Here is a 24,070-nt window from a genome sequence, read left to right as displayed (position 1 = left end):
GACTGTTTATTAGACTGGAAACACCCCAAATGTAGACAGAAAAAAAAATCGTTTTATTGCTCACATCTAATCTGAATAGGAATAAGAATTGGGTTCACCCACCCTGAAGATCACACAACAACTTGGACTGAGTCATTTACCCACTTTATTTATTTTTCTGCCCACCCACCAATCAGCTTGCAACCCCCTTCCTCTCCTAAAGAGGCGCTCGCACTCACATAGTCCGGAAGGGCCGCGTTATCGTCTGCTCCCAGCGGCCTCTGCAGAGACTGCGTGGCCTGCTCCAGGACCTTATTGTGCTTCTTTGACAGCAGGGCAAACAGGCTGGAGAGAGACAGAGAGAAGAGAGAAAGAAGGAGAAAACAACAGGTCAGTTAAATCATTAAGCCACTCAAACGGCAGCTTAGCCACTGTAAGACTTTCTCCAGACGAAAACGTGACCCTGTTTGTGCTCCACTTGGCCGCACCTTTTATAACAGCACAAAACAAAAACATGTTATTCCAGTGTTTTCGACGGACGCCACCCTCGTGCTGTTGTTGTTTAGTTTTTCATGATCTAAGGGAAGGATAATTCCCAGTGTTGAGAGAAGGCCACATCTGCACAAAGAAGTCGCCTTTCTATTGTTTCACTTTTTAATCCGCTTCTTAAAATGACGGCACTCAGCGCTGAGGTGCCTTTCATTTCACAAAAGTCTGGCCGCCGCTGGGGCTGCGATTGTGTCATAAGTCTGGCTCCGGCCTTCTGGGCACATCAAACCCTTCACGAGTTATTCACAATTTCTATGAACAGCAATTCAGACGAAGATAACATGAGGCAAAATATAGAAAATGAGTCACGGCAGCTGAGACAGACTGGGTGAGCGGACAGAGACGCCTAAATAGTACACGTTCTTCGTCAGTAGATTAAAAAAAACAACAGGAAAAAGCCCCAAAAGGTTTAAAACAAACACTTTGTGTGTCCAAGTCAACCAGCCGAGATAATACTGTCATTTTGCTCTACTAATAAAAGGAATTACAAAAAGACATGATTAATTACACAGTTAATTACCTTGTTTCTGCGCTCACTGTCCACTTTATCAGCTCCACTTACTGTATAGCTGCACTCTGTAGTTCTACAGTTACAGACTGTAGTCCATCTGTTTCTCTGATACTCTGTTACCCTGTTCTTCAGTGGGCAGGACCCCCATGGACCCTCACAGAGCAGGTACTATTTGGGTGGTGGGTCATTCTCAGCACTGCAGTAACACTGACGTGGTGGTGGTGTGTTAGTGTGTGTTGTGCTGGTACGAGTGGATCAGACACAGCAGTGCTGCTGGAGTTTTTAAACACTGTGTCCACTCACTGTCCACTCTGTTAGACACTCCTACCTTGTCCGTCCACCTTGTAGATGTGAAGTCAGAGACGACAGCTCATCTGCTGCTGCACAGTTTGTGTTGGTCATCCTCTAGGCCTTCATCAGTGGTCACAGGACGCTGCCCACAGGACACTGTCGGCTGGATATTTTTGGTTGGTGGACTTTTCTCAGTCCAGCAGCGACACTGAGGTGTTTAAAAACTCCAGCAGCACTGCTGTGTCTGATCCACTCAGACCAGCACAACGCACACTAACACCACCACCATGTTAGTGTTACTGCAGTGCTGAGAATGACCCACCACCCAAATAATACCTGCTCTGTGAGGGTTCATGGGGGTCCTGACCACTGAAGGACAGGGTAACAGAGTATCAGAGAAACAGATGGACTACAGTCTGAGAGAACTAGAAGACTAACTGAATTTTAAACAGCTTGCTAAAATATATGAACTATTAAAAGTTCTAAAATGATTATAATGCATATTTCATGGCTTCCCAAGTGCATGTAAAGCTAAACTCCAGAGCTTTCATGGCTTTGGTACTCCTATTTAGCAGTCTGGAGCTTCTCCAGCAGGAGGCACACAAGCTGCTTTAGTGTTTGTCCTTTAAAGCCATAAAACCTTAATAATTCATTTGCTTTATGTTAGATTTTGACACTTCAGCATGAACCAAATTAATCTTTTGCCATTTTAGGCCTTGCATTGGAGCCTTTTTTCAGTTTTGGCTGAAATTTTGTGGTGCATCTCTAATTTAGATTCAACTTACATTCTGTGACAAATGACAAAAACACGGCAAAAATGCAAAGGATAGATTATTTCCTCAAAACATGACTGCATGCAGAATAAAAGCTTTTGATTTACCTCCATCATTAATAAAGCATCTACATTATTTATTTACAGTGAAGTTTAGAATCTTTACTTGTGATAGTCTCATAGGATCATCCCATCATCCCTCAACTCCTATAGCGTAAACACCGGGTACAAACAGCCAGCATTCTTCATTACTTTCATGTTCCGTCACAGCATTTTGTATTAATCGTGATAATTCTTACTGAACAACCTCTGATCGTGGTGTAGATGGCTAAAGCCAGATTAAACGTTCAGAGAAGTCCAAAACAGCATCAGCATCATTCAGCTCCTCTAAAAGCATCAACAGGTTTGAATCTTATCTACAGTGAACCATCCAAAATAACAAATTACCTTTAGTAAACAATTTGATCATAATTCTTTATTAATTCTTTTGCTTTGTTTTGGCTGTTTTAGTTGTTTCGCCTCAAAAACGTTTTGGTTTGAAGGACACTGTTGGCTTTAGGAGAGATTCTTTAAAAACGATCTTGGCAGCAAGTGTGTTTTTTCGCCAGTAAAAACTGGTTTACCAGATACGGATTAAGCCTAGCCTGGGCCTGAATTGCAGTGCCAATGGCAAATCACTACTGGAAATTGTGTTTAGGCTAGGATTTAAACATTAATCCAGATATGAAAATTCAATTTGGTATATAAAAATAATTATTCATACAGCTTCTCTCTCAAACCCAGTGGCTGTGTTTACACGCAAGGACATTTGGCAATCTGACTGAATACATTCTGAGCGTAGATTAAGACTGAGGTGTTTATGCTCACTCTACTCAACAATCTGATGGAAAACATCCATTTACACGTTCAAAAATGACACATGCATGGAGAACCACTTGGAGGAAACGTTACCATGACAGCGAACCTCACGTGAGTCAGGCCAGTCAGGGTGAGATGAGCAGCAGTGAGCAGTGATTGTGTTTTTAATCACTTTAAAATGACGTCAGACTCAGGAAAACGTCCTTCGCATGTCCTTATTAAAGAAGGCCGAGAGGAAGACGTCGTGCTCTGAGACACATAAGCTGGACGTCCGTCCCACCGCCGTCTTTTAAAGATCAGAGCATGAACTTCGTCTCTATCCACGTCGTTCACTTGGATAGAAACTGTATTTTGAATGGCCTCAACCGGACTAGACCATTCAGACTGAAGTGTTTACATGGACGTAGTCTAATGCGATTGAGCTATTAGTCGGATTATTAACGGATTATTAGGCTGCATGTAAACGTGATTATTGACACTTTACAATAGTAACCAAAAAACACTGAGTGTGTTTACATGGACGTAATAACTGCAGGAAATCAGATCGTCAATAATGTAACAATATGTAAACAATAATTTGATAATTCCTCATTTCGTCAAGCATGTCGGGTTCAGTGTTGCTCCAAAAGTGTTTTGTTGCGTCTCGTGCCAACACTTCTGCTTATTTCCGCTACCCCCGTCTCTTTTTGCACATGCACAGACTGGGAAATCGGAAAGAAATCAGAGTAAGAGTTCACATGACCATTTGAATAATCAGATAACTGCAGAAATCCAATTATGATTGAATTATTGAGTGCATGTAAACATGCAGCGTCACTGTATCGACTGGTTCAATTCTATCAGCAGCACCTGATTTTAAGTAATGAATGACTGATTAGATAAACTAGAGACTGGATGGTAACTGTAAACCTCAAGAGGTTCCTCAAGGAGAGATTTGGAAACGGTTAATCTAACAGACTCACGCTCAACAAAACGCGGTTTATTTCATTTTATTTATTCTAATGTTGAAATAAATGGTTTATGCCAAGATAAATGGCTCTGCATATCATTTTTCTCTGAAGACTTTTGCACAGTTTGCTTTACATGCAGGATCACTACCTACAGTTGAGCACATCCCGATGGACTTTTACACTCCAACAAAACAGCTGCAGCACTCGGAGATCTGCTGAATGTGTGTGCTGCTGTCAGCTCGCGGCTGTCAACTGTTTATAGTGACCTTCAAACCTCCACTTATGCTGCATGTTTATGTGAATAAAGTCAACATCAGCACCAGTGTGTGTGTGTGTGTGTGTGTGGTTTTGTGTTCAGCTGAATGGCAGTGGTTGGAGGTTAATGTAGCTGTGCTACACGTCTGTGGAAAAAGGTTAAAGGAGTTGTGCTGCACATTTTTGGAAGCAGGTTAAAAGAGCGGCGCTGCACGTTTGCACTAGTAGGTTAAAGTAGCTGCACTACACGTTCACTGAAGCAGGTTAAAAGAGCGGCGCTGCTCGTTTGCACTAGTAGGTTAAAGTAGCTGCACTACACGTTCACTGAAGCCGGTTAAAAGAGCGGCGCTGCACGTTTGCACTAGTAGGTTAAAGTAGCTGCACTACACGTTCACTGAAGCAGGTTAAAAGAGCGGCGCTGCACGTTTGCACTAGTAGGTTAAAGTAGCTGCACTACACGTTCACTGAAGCAGGTTAAAAGAGCGGTGCTGCTCGTTTGCACTAGTAGGTTAAAGTAGCTGCACTACACGTTTACTGAAGCTGGTTAAAAGAGCGGCGCTGCACGTTTGCACTAGTAGGTTAAAGTAGCTGCACTACACGTTTACTGAAGCAGGTTAAAAGAGCGGCGCTGCACGTTTGCACTAGTAGGTTAAAGTAGCTGCACTACACGTTCACTGAAGCAGGTTAAAAGAGCGGCGCTGCTCGTTTGCACTAGTAGGTTAAAGTAGCTGCACTACACGTTCACTGAAGCAGGTTAAAAGAGCGGCGCTGCTCGTTTGCACTAGTAGGTTAAAGTAGCTGCACTACACGTTCACTGAAGCCGGTTAAAAGAGCGGCGCTGCTCGTTTGCACTAGTAGGTTAAAGTAGCTGCACTACACGTTCACTGAAGCCGGTTAAAAGAGCGGCGCTGCACGTTTGCACTAGTAGGTTAAAGTAGCTGCACTACACGTTTACTGAAGCAGGTTAAAAGAGCGGCGCTGCACGTTTGCACTAGTAGGTTAAAGTAGCTGCACTACACGTTCACTGAAGCAGGTTAAAAGAGCGGCGCTGCTCGTTTGCACTAGTAGGTTAAAGTAGCTGCACTACACGTTCACTGAAGCAGGTTAAAAGAGCGGCGCTGCTCGTTTGCACTAGTAGGTTAAAGTAGCTGCACTACACGTTCACTGAAGCAGGTTAAAAGAGCGGCGCTGCTCGTTTGCACTAGTAGGTTAAAGTAGCTGCACTACACGTTCACTGAAGCCGGTTAAAAGAGCGGCGCTGCTCGTTTGCACTAGTAGGTTAAAGTAGCTGCACTACACGTTCACTGAAGCCGGTTAAAAGAGCGGCGCTGCACGTTTGCACTAGTAGGTTTAAAGTAGCTGCACTACACGTTTACTGAAGCAGGTTAAAAGAGCGGCGCTGCACGTTTGCACTAGTAGGTTAAAGTAGCTGCACTACACGTTCACTGAAGCAGGTTAAAAGAGCGGCGCTGCTCGTTTGCACTAGTAGGTTAAAGTAGCTGCACTACACGTTCACTGAAGCAGGTTAAAAGAGCGGCGCTGCTCGTTTGCACTAGTAGGTTAAAGTAGCTGCACTACACGTTCACTGAAGCCGGTTAAAAGAGCGGCGCTGCTCGTTTGCACTAGTAGGTTAAAGTAGCTGCACTACACGTTCACTGAAGCAGGTTAAAAGAGCGGCGCTGCTCGTTTGCACTAGTAGGTTAAAGTAGCTGCACTACACGTTCACTGAAGCCGGTTAAAAGAGCGGCGCTGCTCGTTTGCACTAGTAGGTTAAAGTAGCTGCACTACACGTTTACTGAAGCAGGTTAAAAGAGCGGCGCTGCACGTTTGCACTAGTAGGTTAAAGTAGCTGCACTACACGTTTACTGAAGCAGGTTAAAAGAGCGGCGCTGCACGTTTGCACTAGTAGGTTAAAGTAGCTGCACTACACGTTCACTGAAGCAGGTTAAAAGAGCGGCGCTGCACGTTTGCACTAGTAGGTTAAAGTAGCTGCACTACACGTTTACTGAAGCAGGTTAAAAGAGCAGCGCTGCACGTTTGCACTAGTAGGTTAAAGTAGCTGCACTACACGTTTACTGAAGCAGGTTAAAAGAGCAGCGCTGCACGTTTGCACTAGTAGGTTAAAGTAGCTGCACTACACGTTTACTGAAGCAGGTTAAAAGAGCAGCGCTGCACGTTTGCACTAGTAGGTTAAAGTAGCTGCACTACACGTTTACTGAAGCAGGTTAAAAGAGCGGCGCTGCACGTTTGCACTAGTAGGTTAAAGTAGCTGCACTACACGTTCACTGAAGCCGGTTAAAAGAGCGGCGCTGCACGTTTGCACTAGTAGGTTAAAGTAGCTGCACTACACGTTTACTGAAGCCGGTTAAAAGAGCGGCGCTGCACGTTTGCACAAGTAGGTTAAAGTAGCTGCACTACACGTTCACTGAAGCCGGTTAAAAGAGCGGCGCTGCACGTTTGCACTAGTAGGTTAAAGTAGCTGCACTACACGTTTACTGAAGCCGGTTAAAATAGCGGCGCTGCACGTTTGCACTAGTAGGTTAAAGTAGCTGCACTACACGTTCACTGAAGCCGGTTAAAAGAGCGGCGCTGCACGTTTGCACTAGTAGGTTAAAGTAGCTGCACTACACGTTCACTGAAGCAGGTTAAAAGAGCAGCGCTGCACGTTTGCACTAGTAGGTTAAAGTAGCTGCACTACACGTTTACTGAAGCAGGTTAAAAGAGCGGCGCTGCTCGTTTGCACTAGTAGGTTAAAGTAGCTGCACTACACGTTCACTGAAGCAGGTTAAAAGAGCGGCGCTGCTCGTTTGCACTAGTAGGTTAAAGTAGCTGCACTACACGTTCACTGAAGCCGGTTAAAAGAGCGGCGCTGCTCGTTTGCACTAGTAGGTTAAAGTAGCTGCACTACACGTTCACTGAAGCAGGTTAAAAGAGCGGCGCTGCTCGTTTGCACTAGTAGGTTAAAGTAGCTGCACTACACGTTCACTGAAGCCGGTTAAAAGAGCGGCGCTGCTCGTTTGCACTAGTAGGTTAAAGTAGCTGCACTACACGTTCACTGAAGCAGGTTAAAAGAGCGGCGCTGCACGTTTGCACTAGTAGGTTAAAGTAGCTGCACTACACGTTTACTGAAGCAGGTTAAAAGAGCGGCGCTGCTCGTTTGCACTAGTAGGTTAAAGTAGCTGCACTACACGTTTACTGAAGCAGGTTAAAAGAGCGGCGCTGCACGTTTGCACTAGAAGGTTAAAGTAGCTGCACTACACGTTTACTGAAGCCGGTTAAAAGAGCGGCGCTGCTCGTTTGCACTAGTAGGTTAAAGTAGCTGCACTACACGTTCACTGAAGCCGGTTAAAAGAGCGGCGCTGCACGTTTGCACTAGTAGGTTAAAGTAGCTGCACTACACGTTTACTGAAGCAGGTTAAAAGAGCGGCGCTGCACGTTTGCACTAGTAGGTTAAAGTAGCTGCACTACACGTTCACTGAAGCAGGTTAAAAGAGCGGCGCTGCTCGTTTGCACTAGTAGGTTAAAGTAGCTGCACTACACGTTCACTGAAGCAGGTTAAAAGAGCGGCGCTGCACGTTTGCACTAGTAGGTTAAAGTAGCTGCACTACACGTTCACTGAAGCCGGTTAAAAGAGCGGCGCTGCTCGTTTGCACTAGTAGGTTAAAGTAGCTGCACTACACGTTCACTGAAGCAGGTTAAAAGAGCGGCGCTGCTCGTTTGCACTAGTAGGTTAAAGTAGCTGCACTACACGTTCACTGAAGCCGGTTAAAAGAGCGGCGCTGCTCGTTTGCACTAGTAGGTTAAAGTAGCTGCACTACACGTTTACTGAAGCAGGTTAAAAGAGCGGCGCTGCACGTTTGCACTAGTAGGTTAAAGTAGCTGCACTACACGTTTACTGAAGCAGGTTAAAAGAGCGGCGCTGCACGTTTGCACTAGTAGGTTAAAGTAGCTGCACTACACGTTCACTGAAGCAGGTTAAAAGAGCGGCGCTGCACGTTTGCACTAGTAGGTTAAAGTAGCTGCACTACACGTTTACTGAAGCAGGTTAAAAGAGCAGCGCTGCACGTTTGCACTAGTAGGTTAAAGTAGCTGCACTACACGTTTACTGAAGCAGGTTAAAAGAGCAGCGCTGCACGTTTGCACTAGTAGGTTAAAGTAGCTGCACTACACGTTTACTGAAGCAGGTTAAAAGAGCGGCGCTGCACGTTTGCACTAGTAGGTTAAAGTAGCTGCACTACACGTTCACTGAAGCCGGTTAAAAGAGCGGCGCTGCACGTTTGCACTAGTAGGTTAAAGTAGCTGCACTACACGTTTACTGAAGCCGGTTAAAAGAGCGGCGCTGCACGTTTGCACTAGTAGGTTAAAGTAGCTGCACTACACGTTCACTGAAGCCGGTTAAAAGAGCGGCGCTGCACGTTTGCACTAGTAGGTTAAAGTAGCTGCACTACACGTTTACTGAAGCCGGTTAAAATAGCGGCGCTGCACGTTTGCACTAGTAGGTTAAAGTAGCTGCACTACACGTTCACTGAAGCCGGTTAAAAGAGCGGCGCTGCACGTTTGCACTAGTAGGTTAAAGTAGCTGCACTACACGTTCACTGAAGCAGGTTAAAAGAGCAGCGCTGCACGTTTGCACTAGTAGGTTAAAGTAGCTGCACTACACGTTTACTGAAGCAGGTTAAAAGAGCGGCGCTGCTCGTTTGCACTAGTAGGTTAAAGTAGCTGCACTACACGTTCACTGAAGCAGGTTAAAAGAGCGGCGCTGCTCGTTTGCACTAGTAGGTTAAAGTAGCTGCACTACACGTTCACTGAAGCCGGTTAAAAGAGCGGCGCTGCTCGTTTGCACTAGTAGGTTAAAGTAGCTGCACTACACGTTCACTGAAGCAGGTTAAAAGAGCGGCGCTGCTCGTTTGCACTAGTAGGTTAAAGTAGCTGCACTACACGTTCACTGAAGCCGGTTAAAAGAGCGGCGCTGCTCGTTTGCACTAGTAGGTTAAAGTAGCTGCACTACACGTTCACTGAAGCAGGTTAAAAGAGCGGCGCTGCACGTTTGCACTAGTAGGTTAAAGTAGCTGCACTACACGTTTACTGAAGCAGGTTAAAAGAGCGGCGCTGCTCGTTTGCACTAGTAGGTTAAAGTAGCTGCACTACACGTTTACTGAAGCAGGTTAAAAGAGCGGCGCTGCACGTTTGCACTAGAAGGTTAAAGTAGCTGCACTACACGTTTACTGAAGCAGGTTAAAAGAGCAGCGCTGCACGTTTGCACTAGTAGGTTAAAGTAGCTGCACTACACGTTTACTGAAGCAGGTTAAAAGAGCAGCGCTGCACGTTTGCACTAGTAGGTTAAAGTAGCTGCACTACACGTTTACTGAAGCAGGTTAAAAGAGCGGCGCTGCACGTTTGCACTAGTAGGTTAAAGTAGCTGCACTACACATTCACTGAAGCCGGTTAAAAGAGCGGCGCTGCACGTTTGCACTAGTAGGTTAAAGTAGCTGCACTACACGTTTACTGAAGCCGGTTAAAAGAGCGGCGCTGCACGTTTGCACAAGTAGGTTAAAGTAGCTGCACTACACGTTCACTGAAGCAGGTTAAAAGAGCGGCGCTGCACGTTTGCACTAGTAGGTTAAAGTAGCTGCACTACACGTTCACTGAAGCCGGTTAAAAGAGCGGCGCTGCACGTTTGCACAAGTAGGTTAAAGTAGCTGCACTACACGTTCACTGAAGCAGGTTAAAAGAGCGGCGCTGCACGTTTGCACTAGCAGAATAACTAGCTGCATTGCACGTTTGTAAAGGCGAGTTAAAGTAACTGCACTGCATGTTTGTGGCAGCAGTTCAAAGCACCAGCACTGTATTTTCTGAAAGCAGGATAAAGCAGCTGCGCTGCATGTTTGCAGCAGCTGGTTAAAGTAGCTGCGGTGTGCGTTTGTGGAAGCAGGCTGATGATGAAGAGAGGGGTGCATTATGGGAAAGGTCGAACATGATTCACACTGATGACCTCATCAATCACAAACCACAACGTGTAGCCTTGAGCGGTGGCCTGCACACGAACTGCATACATCCTCCAATCAAACACATACACACAGTGCACAACCACAAACCCTACAGACACCTCTTAAAAACACACATTATTAAACACAGTGCTGTGCAAAAGTCTTAGGCATATCAGCAAAAAACATTTATCTGGAATAATAATAATTAATTTAATTATTTTAAACACCTCAGTGTCACTGCCGGACTGAGCATAGTCCACCAACCAAAAACATCCAGGCAACAGCGTCCTGTGACCACTGATGAAGGCCTAGAGGATGACCAACATAAACACAAGCAGCAGCAGATGAGCTGTCGTCTCTGACTTCACATCTACAAGGTGGACGGACAAGGTAGGAGTGTCTAATAGAGTGGACAGTGAGTGGACACAGTGTTTAAAAACTCCAGCAGCACTGCTGTGTCTGATCCACTCGTAGCAAAACAACACACACTAACACACCACCACCACTTCAGTGTTACTGCTGTGCTGAGAATGACCCCCCACCCAAATAGTGCCTGCTCTGTGAGGGTCCATGGGGGTCCTGCCCACTGAAGAACAGGGTAACAGAGTATCAGAGAAACAGATGGACTACAGTCTGTAACTGTAGAACTACAAAGACCAGCTATACAGTAAGTGGAGCTGATAAGATGGACAATGAACATAGAAGATGCTCATAATGTTATGCCTGATATAAATCCAAAAGTATCCAGACACCCCTTCTGAGCTACTATATAATCTACACAAAAAAACAATGACAAGAAATTCGGATGCACTGAGCAGGATAGCGGGGTATAAAGCCCCCCCAGCACTGGGCTGTGGAGATGTGGAACTGCATTCTCTGTAGTGATGGAGCTCCATCCAATACCTTTGGGATGAACTGACCATCCAATATCAGTACCTGACCTCACTAATGCTCAACCAAATCCTCACAGCAATGTTCCAACATCTAGTGTAAAGCCTTCCCAGAAGAGTAGAGGCTGTTACTGCAGCAAAGGAGGACAAACTCATGGATGAGCAGGTGTCTACATACTTTGGGTGTATACTGCATGCATGTAAATATTTAATAAAGTCTTTTAAAAGTTTCCTTATTTCAGTGAAGAGGGCTGGATTCTTTAAATGACTATCCATGCTTCATTACTGTTCAGTGAAGCTGATTTTCATTGTCTGGCCTACTCTGGAAACTTCTGATCACTCCAATAATAATGAAAATACTTTCATTAACAGATTATTTATTTACTACTATAGTCAACAGTGACAGACTCTAAGCGAACACTCAAGTCACCTAGTGTGTGGACCGCTCTCTACAGAAACAGGTATCTGTGAGTGTCCCAACAGCTCCATGGTGAACGTACAGATCAGTGATTGTTTTAGAGACTGCAGTATTGTTTTTGTAGCTCCAGTCTGCGTCCTGTTTTTGGCAGCTTTGCGCCAGAAGCTAAATATCTAATCCGCTGCCATTCCTTGTCAAATATTAATCTTGTAGCCGCAGAGACGCACAACAACACTTACAGTACTTTCAAGTGCTGCAACAACAAAAATATTATTGCTGCAGTTTCATCGTAAACAGCAGATAGGAGGAGAACACGAGATCGCACACACAGTCAGGGTAAACAGGAGACTGTAGAAAACCGTATTTACAGTTATGGAGGACAGAGTTATTTAAGACGGGGCTCACTTGTCTTTATCAGCAGACAGAAAGGGGTTTGGCGCTTTGGTTCTACGCCTATTCTCCACGATAACTCCAGTTACCCACACGATGAACTGTACAGCAACCGTCAGTCTGTGAACTGTAAATCTTCAAAGTGTGGGTGTTTCCAATAAAATGGCCAATGTGCAAATACACTCGGTATATTCTAAGTAAGCTGGCGTAGTGGAACCAGGCAGAAAATGCCAGATCTAATACTATTTTACTTTCTATTCTTGTTTTAAATGATTTTAGTTTCATTTTCTCCCACGACCCTGAGGGAGAAGCAGCTTAGAAATTGTGTGTGTGTGTGTGTGTGTGTGTGTGTGTGTGTGTGTGTGTGTGTGTGTGTGTGTTTCATTTTCTATTTTTAGTTTTTTTTTTTTTTTAAATAATTTTAAAGTATATAGTCTTTCTTTTAATACCTCGCATTTTATACAGGGTGAGCCAAAAATAACAGGACACTTATTTTATTTGATTTTCTATGCCGTCACAAGCCTCCGCGACGGTGGTGTTTGATGCGGATTTTCTCAGCATACACAATTTTTTTGAGATGACCCCAGAGATAAAAGTCGATAACCAAATAAAAAATAAAATAAAACCTGTCCTGTGACTTTTGACTCACCCTGTATTTTACATAAGCCTCTGTTTTTGCTTAACTCCTAGTTTAACTTGTTTATGCACCGTTAGGATTGCTACCCAATTTCGTGGTGCCCTGTGCAAAGACAATAAAGAATCTTTAAACCTGTTACAAATCTGAAGCTGCTCTCATTCACACGGTGTGATGTGATATTGTGAGCTGAGTAGTTCGTCCTGTGGGGTTAACAGAGTGAATTAGAAGTTTCTGCATAACAGCCTGCTTTTAGATGCTCGTCCTAAACTGAGCTCTCCAATGAACCCCTTACCAAGCCAGACGTGTTATATTACTCTATATATATCTATATCTATATATCTATATCTATATATATATTATTCTATAAGAATAGCTCCTTTAGTTACTGAAGTTCCTGTAGTTACTCAATAATAAACCTTTGTATGTAATAAACCTGGGGTAAAAAAAGCTCTCTCTTTAATTTAGGGGCCAGATTAATGAAAGTCTTCCTCGGGGGGGGGGGGGGGGGGGGGGGGGCGCTTATAAAGGATCTTCAACATGAAGATGTTCATATGAATGTTTTTAAATGCAATTCTTTAACAACAATAATTGACCCTATTTTTGTGTTTGTATTTAGGGGGAAAGAAGATAAAAAGATCCCCTTTTTTTTTTATAAAATTGGGGCTTCTCTGATTCCGGCTCCAGATCTGTATCGGCCGTTAACAACGTTTCAACATCAGACGCTGCATCAGAAAAAGGAAAAAGTGGTTTTGTGCCATCTCTAATTCTAAGAAGATCAGTAACCGATTTCAGTGATTCCAGACAGATGAAGTGGTTCTAAGGCTTTATAATCTCAACAGATCTGTAAAACGGAGAGCATCACACACTTAACGCCAGTTTCTCACAGAACTCCTCGTCTTTCTGCCGTGAGGGCGCTCAGACTAGACGACAGGGCAAAGAGACAGAACGACACACACAACGAGTTCGGGCTGCGAATGAGAACTCAAACTCCCAGATCACCTCGGATCACATGACGCAAACAAAGCTAAACGCACTGGACCTGTTTGGCCCTTTATTGACATGATATCGGCTCTAATCTGCCCGTTTTACACTCAGCTCCTCCGTCTCCGTTCCGCTGCTCTCTGAGTGGCTGTCTGAAGCACTCACTGAGTAAATCTGACCTTCTCACACCGCAGCACTCATGAACGTTTTGAAGTAAATATCAAACGTTTTATAATATTGGAGGGTCTCCGATCACTTCAGAGTTCGATCGGATCGGAGGGCTAAACATTCACTCGTTTCTGCTTTCACACTGACAGATCATCCACACTGTCAGTCACTTCCGATCGAGCTCTCAACCTGGAGAATCACTTTGGACTGTGAAAATCTGCTGCAAGGGGCAAATCGGGCAAAAAAAGAGAGAGAGAGCGAGAGCGCGAGAGAGTAAGAGAGAGCGAGAGAGAGAGAGAGAGAGAGAGAGAGAGAGAGAGAGAGAGAGAGACAGAGAGAGAGAGAGAGAGAGAGAGAGAGAGAGAGAGAGAGCGGGAGAGAGAGAGAGAGAGAGAGAGAGAGAGAGAGAGAGAGAGCGGGAGAGAGAGAGAGAGAGAGCGGGAGAGAGAGAGACAGAGACAGAGAGAGAGAGAGAGACAGAGACAGAGAGAGACAGAGAGAGAGAGCGCGAGAGAGAGAAAGAAAGAGAGAGCGAGAGAGAGAGCGAGAGAGAAAGAGAGAGAGAGAGAGAGAGAGAGAGAGAGACAGAGAGAGAGAGAGAGAGAGAGAGAGACAGAGAGAGAGAGAGAGAGAGAGAGCGGGAGAGAGAGAGAGAGCGGGAGAGAGAGAGAGACAGAGACAGAGAGAGAGACAGAGACAGAGAGAGAGACAGAGAGAGACAGAGAGAGAGAGAGAGAGAGAGCGGGAGAGAGAGAGAGAGAGAGAGAGAGACAGAGAGAGAGCGGGAGAGAGAGGGAGAGGGAGAGAGAGAGAGAGAGACAGAGAGAGAGAGAGAGAGAGAGATACAGAGAGCGAGCGCTGAGCGCTGTACACTGGTGAAGGTTCCGTTCTGAAGCGAGCGGAAGATGAACAGACAGAGCAGTTCAGTACTCCGTGTGTTAGAGACACAGACAGTACAGCGGTAGGTGCTTGTGTCTGGGTAGAATCAGGAGCAGAACAGAGGGGCAGACTGTAGCACTGTCTGTCTGCAGTGTTTGGACTAGACAGAGTGCTGGAAGCTGTGTCACTGTGACCTACTGAGACAGCAGAGAGCCTGACCAGTGGCACACGGACACACGCAGTGTTATCAGACCGACTGTCTGCCCTGAGTGTGTGTGTATGTGTGTCACAGACACAAACACATTCCCAGACAAACACATCCAATCACGCAGAGAGAGACAGAGAGTGCAAGAAAAAGAGGGGGGCGAGAGGGCGAGAGAGAGGGGTGAGACAGAGAGTCATTAAACCCACAGCTCTCTCCCACTTTTCCTCATGCTCCCTCTTCTTTCTCTCTCTCTACTGTGTTTATTCTTCTTCTACATTTCCTTTTTTCTCACATTGTCAGTCTTTTGAAGCTTTCCCCTCACTGCCTTTCCCCCCTTATCTATTTTTACCCCTCTGTTCTGTCCCTGTGCGTGTGTGATATGTGGAGGAAGAGCAGTAGACGGCACTCCGCTCCCCTGGTGGCTCTCACTGTTAAAAATAGCCAGCTGTCTCTCACCTACCCAGACCAGACTCCTGCAGCATCGCTGAGCTTTTCACACACTCTCTCTCCCTCACACACACACACACACACACACACACACACACACACACACACACTAAAAGGAATAGCTCATCCAAAAAAACCCCTAAAAGTAGTCAACCTTCTTTAGTTTTCTCGGAGGCTGTAACAGATTATGCCATTACTCTGGAAGTCATCATACATTCGTCCATGTTTATAGACAGCAGTGGGTCAAACAGTGTCAGAAAGCACATAAACAAGTCTATTAGAGATACTGAACAACCCCACGTCTGAGACGAGTGTCTGGTGGGGTAAACGCTTCCACTACCTGTTACGCTGCCTTCAAGTCATGTCGGAAATATGGCATTTAAGAGATGCACGCACATGAACAGCGCCACTAGTGGGAGCCCCTAGTTTCCGAGTTGGGGGGTGTCAACATAAACCAATGAGAGCAGCTGATAAGCTGGCCGTATTTATTCTTCAGCCACTACGTTAACACTGCAGGCTGAAACCATCCACACATGGAAATATAGATATAATGTATATACGCAGACTCTCTTCAATAACAGAAAAACCCAAAACATTATTTCCACGCAGTTCAAATCAAATCTAGTCGTACTGACGACCTCTGAAGTCGTAAGCAGGAGCGTCTGAGGAGGACTTGAAGGCAGCAGAAGACGGGTTTCCACCTGAAGCGAATGTACAAGTCAGAGACCACCCTTCATTTCTCATTCCCTGTCAAAATGGCTTTTAAGTTATTTTTCAGCATCAGCAAAACAGCTTTAACAGAAATCTACACAGAAGCCTCAACATCTAAAGATGTTTTTCAGTATTCTTTGTCTCCCCTTGTCGTTATTACAGCTTTCATTCTTTTCAGGAGGCTCACGTTCAGCTTCTCGAGGAATCTGCAGACACACCTCCAAAGTTCAGTCTTAGAAGTTGGTTGTATTTTCCACTTCGCATGTTCCAAATAATCCCAAACCCATTCAGTGGTGCTGAGGTCTGGACTCTGGGGCGGTCAGTCCATCGTTCAGCTTCTTTGCTTGATGTGTCCGTCTCCTTTTCTCAGTGAGGTTCTTCTTGATCGGCTACACGTCCTTTCAGACCCACAGCGCTGAGTGTTCTTCTCACAGTGGAAGGATGGACAGAAACACCTGTGGATGTTTTCAGACTTGAAGCAGCGTGGTTTCTCCTCTCTCTCAGAGATGGAAGCTTTAAGTGCTGTTTATCTGATGGGGGAGTTTTGAGGTCTACCAGGTCTTCCAGGTGGTTGTTAGGAGGCCCATTTTCTCTGTGTCTTCTACTATGTTTTTGAACTCCAGTATTGGAAACTTTTTTCCTTAGATTTTAAAGTGAATAGCTTGTATTTAATGTATTTACGTTTGCCAATAAATTAATAAATAAAGGTCTCTTTAACATGTACTGTAACATTGCGGCACGGTGGCGTGGTGGGTAGCGCTGTCGCCTCACAGCGAGGAGGGCCTGGGTTCGATTCCCGGGCTGGGCGACTGGGGTCCTCTCTGTGAGGAGTTTGCATGTCTGCGTGGGTTTCCTCCGGGTTCTCCGGTTTCCTCCCACAGTCCAAAGACATGCAGTCAGGCTGATTGGACATGCTACATTGCCCCTAGGTGTGAGTGACTGTCTGTGTCTGTCTGTCTGCCCTGCGATGGACTGGTGTATCCTGCCTTCCGCCCAAAGACTGCTGGGATAGGCTCCAGCACCCCCCACGACCCTGACGGAGAAGCGGATTAGAAAATGGATGGATGTAACATTGTATTTTGACGGATCTCTATCTGCTGCCCTTGAATGAAACATTTCTTATGCAGGATGAAGTGGAAAATCAAAATACTTGAAAACCCTGTAATACCAGCATTAATGCAAAGTATTTTGTGATGTGATATTTAAGACCCACCACCTATTAAAAGCCACAGCACACATAATTAGAAGTGTGTGAGTATATGACAAAAACAGGGTGGTCATTCGGAGTGTGATGTGGAATGCTGGCTGGCTCCCTGAAGGTGACACAGGAGTAGAAGAATGGTGGGAAGTGGGAGCATCTGGAAAAAGACGAACAAACTCCATCATAAGGTCATAACAGAGGCCACGGATCCATCATGCTCGTCAAAAAGAAAGCGTACAGCTGGAGCGTACTGAAGATCAAAGCAGTCAATATCAGTTTCAGAACGACGGCCATCAGGATTCATGTTCGTACCAATTAGCACAATCGAGGCGCAGCAGTCGACCGGTATTGACTCGGACATCGTTTAGAAAATCAATAACTGGTGTAGACCCAGATGAAGAATTCCTCTCATTCTTGCAAACAGGTCTCAGGAGGGCAGTTAAATCATTAACAGCAGTCACCGTGACTGTATCAGTTCCCCAATGAGGCGCCGTTTTCCTTAAGCCAAGCTGTAAAGGTACTAGATAATCTGGAGAGAAGACTGCAGCAGGCGATAATAATAAAGACACAAGAGAACAGAACAGAACATGAAAGCTCTGAATGCTCAGGGAAGGAAATATTCAATCAGATTTAAGTAAAAAATTCTTTAGAAAACAATTCAATACATCTCAAAGAATTTCACCACGACTTGATTCACTTATTAAGATTAAGAGACCCTTATTAGTCCCACAACGGGGAAATTTCACCTCCGCATTTAACCCATCCGTGAAGTGAAACACCACATACACACTAGTGAACACACACACACACACACACACACACACTAGTGGGCAGTGAGCACGCTTGCCCAGAGCGGTGGGCAGCCCAATCCGCAGCGCCCGGGGAGCAGTTGGGGGTTAGGTGTCTTGCTCAAGGACACCTCAGTCATGTGCTGTCAGCTCTGGGGATCGAACCGGCGACCTTCCAGTCATGAGACTGGTTCCCTAACCTCCAGCCCACGACTTAGTTTTGTATGATTTACAATTATTGTTAAACATACAGTCGTACACAAGGTTTGAATACCGCCAGTCAAATTACATGATTTGCTGGTTTTCCAAGTAAAAATAAATAAGTACACCCTCTAAAGCAGAGGTCACTAATAGGCGGACCCAGACGCTGTCTTCTGTGGACCTGGACCTCTAGCTGATAAACTATGGAGAATTATTTAATTTCAACAGGGTGGTCTTATTTTAATCGGCGTAACTTTTCTAGTCATTACGGTACGGCTTCGGGAGACTCACAGACCAATCACATGCGTTGTAAATATCATACATGATGCTGCTCAGCCAATGAGATCAGCGCATTATGATGAGCACCGAGACTCGAGTGAGTAACGCTCACACAGGGGAGGGACAAGGCGAGAAACAGCAGTCAGAGAAGAAAGTGAGTCAGATTATTTCACATGTCGTGATCTAAAAAGAGAAAACTGACAGTAAATATTGTTGAAATCTGACTGAACTGGACTTTACTTGATCTGATATTCAGTTGTTGACTGTATAAGACGTAGATATAACTACTCATAATGCAAGATTATTATAAGACATTATGATGTTCTGGACCTTGAGGAAATTTTCTTTAACTGGATCTTATTCAATTTTAATTAAAGACTTCTGCTCTAAAGGGAACAAACATTTCTGCAAAGGCTATTGATGCAAAATATATTCCTTTGATTAAATCACTAATATTAAAGTAGTTAAATCATCAATTTCTGACTGTAGCATTTTTGACACAATGCATTTTTAGTACAGCCTGAACATGACACTGAATATATCAGTTGGTAATATATCAGTAAAACCCATGGTTTTACTATGCAAGCATCAGTGAAAGTATCACTTAAGTAACAGCATTTTTGGTCATGGCATCGCCAATGGTTCACAAATTGTGTCCAAACCAAACCTTAAGCATGAGAGCAACAGAGTGATCTAGATTTTTATGAAGAGAACTGATAAAAAAATGAAGAATAATTAAGTTAATTTGTAGCGTGTGTATCCTCTGTGCCTCATGCTAACAGGTGAGGCTGATGAACTTGGTGACCTGTGAATGTTTACATTCTGGGTAATTTCTCTGTTAATTTGACGTTTAGAAGAACCGAGAATCGATAGTCGTACTGATCAGTAAAGCACTGTTTAGCTCAAAGTACTGCAGTAAAAAAATATATTTCTATAACACAAGTACAAAATGACACCAGCTGATTACAGTTTCAGTGAAAGTGAATGCAAAGTCATAAAAACATACTGAGTCCTAAAAACCTAATAACGGCAGAAAATCAGATTTAGTCAGTAATTCGATCAACACACTTACATGCTTTTGAGTATAAAGATGATGGAGAAACTCCAGGTCTACGTGAGTCAGACAGTAACCAGATTTCAGCTTTGCAACCAGCTGATAAACCCACAGAAGACGTGACGTAATGTAAAATAATACACGATAATGTAAAAATCAAACTGCGTGCCGTGGATTTCATATTTCTTAAACATCGCGCCGCGTTTACCTGGAAATATGAAACACATTATCTAGAAAATGAAGAATATTTAAATCATTTATTTAATATTTGATTTCAGTGTTGCTCCAAAACTGTTCAGCTGCGTCTCGTGACGACGCTGCTCGCCTATTTCTGGTACCGCCGTCTGTTTTCACGCATGCACAGACTGAGAAATCCCACAGAAATCCGAGGAAGAGTTCACATGCACTGAGAAATCAGATTACGGAGCTAAAATCCAGCTTTCTTAAATCAGATTTCTAGATCAGAGCACGGTGTTAACATGACCATCTGAACGATCGGATAACTGCAGATATTCGATTATGATGGGATTATTGAGTGCAGGCAAACCCACTCACTGCCGCCTTTATTTCACCGGTATTTAATTTATTTTAATGGTTGTTACTCACAAGGATGTCCATAAGTGCACATGGCACCAGGACACCCTAGGCCGCAGTTCAATGATTGACTTTGTAGTCGTGTCATCGGACTTGCGGCCATGTGTTTTGGACACTCGGGTAAAGAGAGGAGCTGAGCTGTCAACTGATCACCACCTGGTGGTGAGTTGGATCAGGTGGTGGGGGAAGATGCCGGTCAGACCAGGCAAGCCCAAACGCATAGTGAGGGTTTGCTGGGAACGTTTAGCAGAAGAACCTGTCAGATTGATCTTCAACTCACACCTCCGTCAGAACTTTGACCAGATATCGGGGGAGGTGGGGGACATTGACTCAGAATGGGCCATGTTCTGTTCCTCCATTGCTGAAGCGGCTGACTGTAGCTGTGGCCGTAAGGTAGTTGGTGCCTGTCGGGGCGGTAATCCTCGAACCCGGTGGTGGACACCCCAGGTGAGAGATGCCGTCAAGCTGAAGAAGGAGTCCTACCGGGCATGGTTGGCCTGTGGGACACCAGAGGCAGCTGGCAGGTATCGACAGGCCAAGCGATCTGCGGCTTCAGTTGTTGCCAAGGCAAAAACCCGTGTATGGGAAGAGTTTGGTGAGGCCTTGGAAACTGACTTTAAGTCGGCTCCGAAAAGATTCTGGCAAACCGTAAGGCGACTCAGAAGGGGAAAGCAGTGTGCCACTAGCACTGTATATAGTGGAGATGGTGTGCTGCTGACTTCGACTGAAGACGTCATTGGGCGGTGGAAGGAATACTTTGAGGACCTTCTCAAGCCCACCGACACGTTCTCCAGTGAGGAGGCTGAGTCTGGGGACATGGGAATAGGCTTGTCCATTACTGAGGCCGAAGTCGCTAAGGTAGTTAAGAAGCTCCTTGGTGGCAAGGCTCCAGGGGTGGATGAGATCCGCCCTGAGTTCCTCAAGGCTCTGGATGTTGTGGGGCTGTCTTGGCTGACACGCCTTTTCAACATTGCGTGGACATCGGGGGCGGTGCCACTGGATTGGCAGACTGGGGTGGTGGTGCCTCTTTTTAAAAAAGGGGACCGGAGGGTGTGTTCCAACTACAGGGGAATCACACTCCTCAGCCTCCCTGGCAAGGTCTATGCAGGGGTACTGGAGAAGAGAGTCCGGCTTATAGTCGAACCTCGGATCCAGGAGGAACAGTGCGGGTTCCGCCCTGGTCGTGGAACACTGGACCAACTCTTCACCCTCTCCAGGATTCTGGAGGGTTCATGGGAGTTTGCCCAACCAGTCCACATGTGCTTTGTGGATCTGGAGAAGGCATTCGACTGTGTTCCCCGGGGTATTCTGTGGGAGGTGCTTCGGGAGTACGGGGTACATGGCTCTTTGCTACGAGCCATTCAGGCCCTGTACAAACAAAGCTGGAGTTTGGTTCGCATAGCCGGCAGTAAGTCAGACTCGTTCCCAGTGAGAGTTGGACTCCGTCAGGGCTGCCCTTTGTCACTGATTCTATTCATAATTTTTATGGATAGAATTTCTAGGCGCAGTCAAGGGATGGAGGGTGTCCGGTTTGGTGACCTCAGGGTCACATCACTGCTGTTTGCAGATGATGTGGTCCTATTGGGGACATCAGGCCGCGAACTTCAGCTTTCGCTGGATCGGTTTGCAGTCGAGTGTGAAGCGGCTGGGATGAGAATCAGTACCTCTAAATCCGAGACCATGGTTCTCAGGCGGAAAAGGGTGGAGAGCCCTCTCTGGGTCAGGGATAGGCTCTTGCCTCAAGTGGAGGAGTTCAAGTATCTCGGGGTCTTGTTCACGAGTGATGGTACAAGGGAGCGGGAGATTGACAGGCGGATTGGTGCTGGGTCAGCAGTGATGCGGGCTCTTTACCGGTCTGTTGTGGTAAAGAAAGAGCTGAGCCATAAGGCAAGGCTCTCGATTTACCGGTCGATCTACGTTCCCACCCTCACCTATGGTCATGAGCTTTGGGTAATGACCGAAAGAATAAGATCGCGAATACAAGCGGCCGAAATGAGTTTCCTCCGCAGGGTGTCTGGACTCTCCCTTAGAGATAGGGTGAGAAGTTCGGTCATCCGGGAGGGACTCGGAGTAGAGCCGCTGCTTCTTCACGTCAAGAGGAGCCAGCTGAGGGGATTCGGGCATCTGGTTAGGATGCCTCCTGGACGCCTCCCTTGGGAGGTGTCACAGGCGAGTCCACCTGGGAGGAGGCCCCGGGGAAGACCCAGGACACGCTGGCGCGACTATATCGCCCAGCTGGCCTGGGAGCGCCTCGGAATCCCCCTTGGAGAGCTGGTGGAAGTGGCTGGGGAAAGGGAGGTCTGGGCTTCATTGCTTAGGATGCTGCCCCCGCGACCCGAACCCCGGACAAGCGGAAGATAATGGATGGATGGATGGATGGATGGATGGTTGTTACTCTTTACTCTTATTGTATTATGATGATACAAGACTAAATGTCAGAATAACAAGCAGAACCAGTGAAACTGCTGAATTACGGTGAAAGGCAATGTAGTAAAGACATTAAATTAATGTAATTTTACAGATTTTTTACCAGCACCAAAAAATGTTTCATGTTAATTGAACCCGTGCTGCTGGACTTACATGAATACATGAACAGACGAGTGGCAAATTAAAGGACAAACCTAAACAAATGAGCAACATAAGTGTAGATAACTGGCCTCCTCAGGATGACGGCGTCCCCCTCCACAGGGCACGACGGATCCATTTGATGAGTATGAAAATGATGCAAATCAGACACGTTGGCCTTCACAGTTAAGCTGGTTGAACATCTACGATCGATTTTAGACTGAAGGCTCAGTGCTCTCCTCCACCTTCTGCTGTACTGAAGCTGTGCTGCGGCCTCTGGTGGTCCTTACTGAGACTCTTTTCTCTCCCATCTGGATCATAAAGAGTGAGCAACAATGCCTGTTCACATGTAGGAAGGCGAGACAGCACATGCAAGGCAAAAAGAAAGAAAAAGAAAGAGAGAGAGAGAGAGAGAGAGAGAGAGAGAGAGAGAGAGAGAGAGAGAGACAGCTGTGTGTGGTCCATATCTGGCTCATCCTTTGTGACTAATGCGAATTTGGCCTCATGTTTCCTCTTACTTCCAGTCTACACAGGAAGAAGACTCCTCTGGGCAGACTGGAGTCATTAAACTACTTCAACAATCGACCACAAGAGCGGAGCAGCAATCAGGAGCGCAGGCATCAAAGACAGAGCGCTCTAATAACTTACACAAGCCGCTTTACTTGCTCTGCGTCTACAGAGGGAAATAGCTCAATGTTTATAAATGAAATGCCTTCAAACCACAACAGCGAACAGACCACAGCGAAGACGACCTTCTCCTAAAAGCATTTTCAACATATGACAGAGACACGGCTATCTCGACGGTCCCGAGTGCTCGTTCGGTCAGGAGAAGCGCGTTTTGTTCCCGTGCTTGATTTTTACGAAAAGCTACTGAAGTGCCCAGGCGCGGAGTTTAGAAAGAGAAATAAGCTGAGGGCAATCCGGCTGACTCTGAATCTGAACACCCGCAGCAGTGCTGAAGGCAACTTTACACAGTAAAGCACATTTTTAAAAATTACAAAGTGGGAAATGAATTGTGAGGCAAATTTTCCAGCGTGATGCAACAGGAGCGCTGCCTGTATCCTGGATCTCTTGCTAAGTTTGGGTTTGCTCTATAAATTTCTTTTTTAAATCATGCATTTATTTTGCTGAAAGAATTTTATCTATGTATTATATGAACACCAGGCTGGATTGCAATTATTATTAATAAGACATTATGATTAATCATTTAATTATTATTAATGTATGTATGTATATTTTTGTTTATAAACTATAAACCGTTAGACGGTAGTGATGAGTAATGTTTGTATATTTTGTGTTTGTTAATGACGGCTTTAGATGGCAGTGGCGAGTAATGTTTGTTTATTTGATGCTTATTAATAACTTTAGATGGCAGTGGCGAGTGATGTTTGTTTATTGATGCTTATTAATAACTTTAGATGGCAGTGGCGAGTGATGTTTGTTTATTTGATGCTTATTAATAACTTTAGATGGCAGTGGCGAGTGATGTTTGTTTATTGATGCTTATTAA

The 24,070-nt window shown here is 45.3% G+C and overlaps 1 protein-coding gene across 1 annotated transcript in view; it reads right to left on the bottom strand.

The window, feature by feature from the left end:
• dym (dymeclin) overlaps positions 1–24,070 on the bottom strand; it is a 205,416-nt gene that overhangs the window by 71,716 nt on the left and 109,630 nt on the right. The window contains exon 14 of the mRNA XM_017711335.1: positions 219–324. Within this exon, the coding sequence (XP_017566824.1) occupies positions 219–324 (106 nt within the window). The remainder of the gene's footprint in view (positions 1–218; positions 325–24,070) is intronic.

Source organism: Pygocentrus nattereri, chromosome 16, assembly GCF_015220715.1.
Source record: "Pygocentrus nattereri isolate fPygNat1 chromosome 16, fPygNat1.pri, whole genome shotgun sequence".
Taxonomy (NCBI): domain Eukaryota; kingdom Metazoa; phylum Chordata; class Actinopteri; order Characiformes; family Serrasalmidae; genus Pygocentrus; species Pygocentrus nattereri.
Note: the sequence above shows the minus strand (reverse complement) of the source record. Positions and strands in the feature narration are given on the sequence as shown.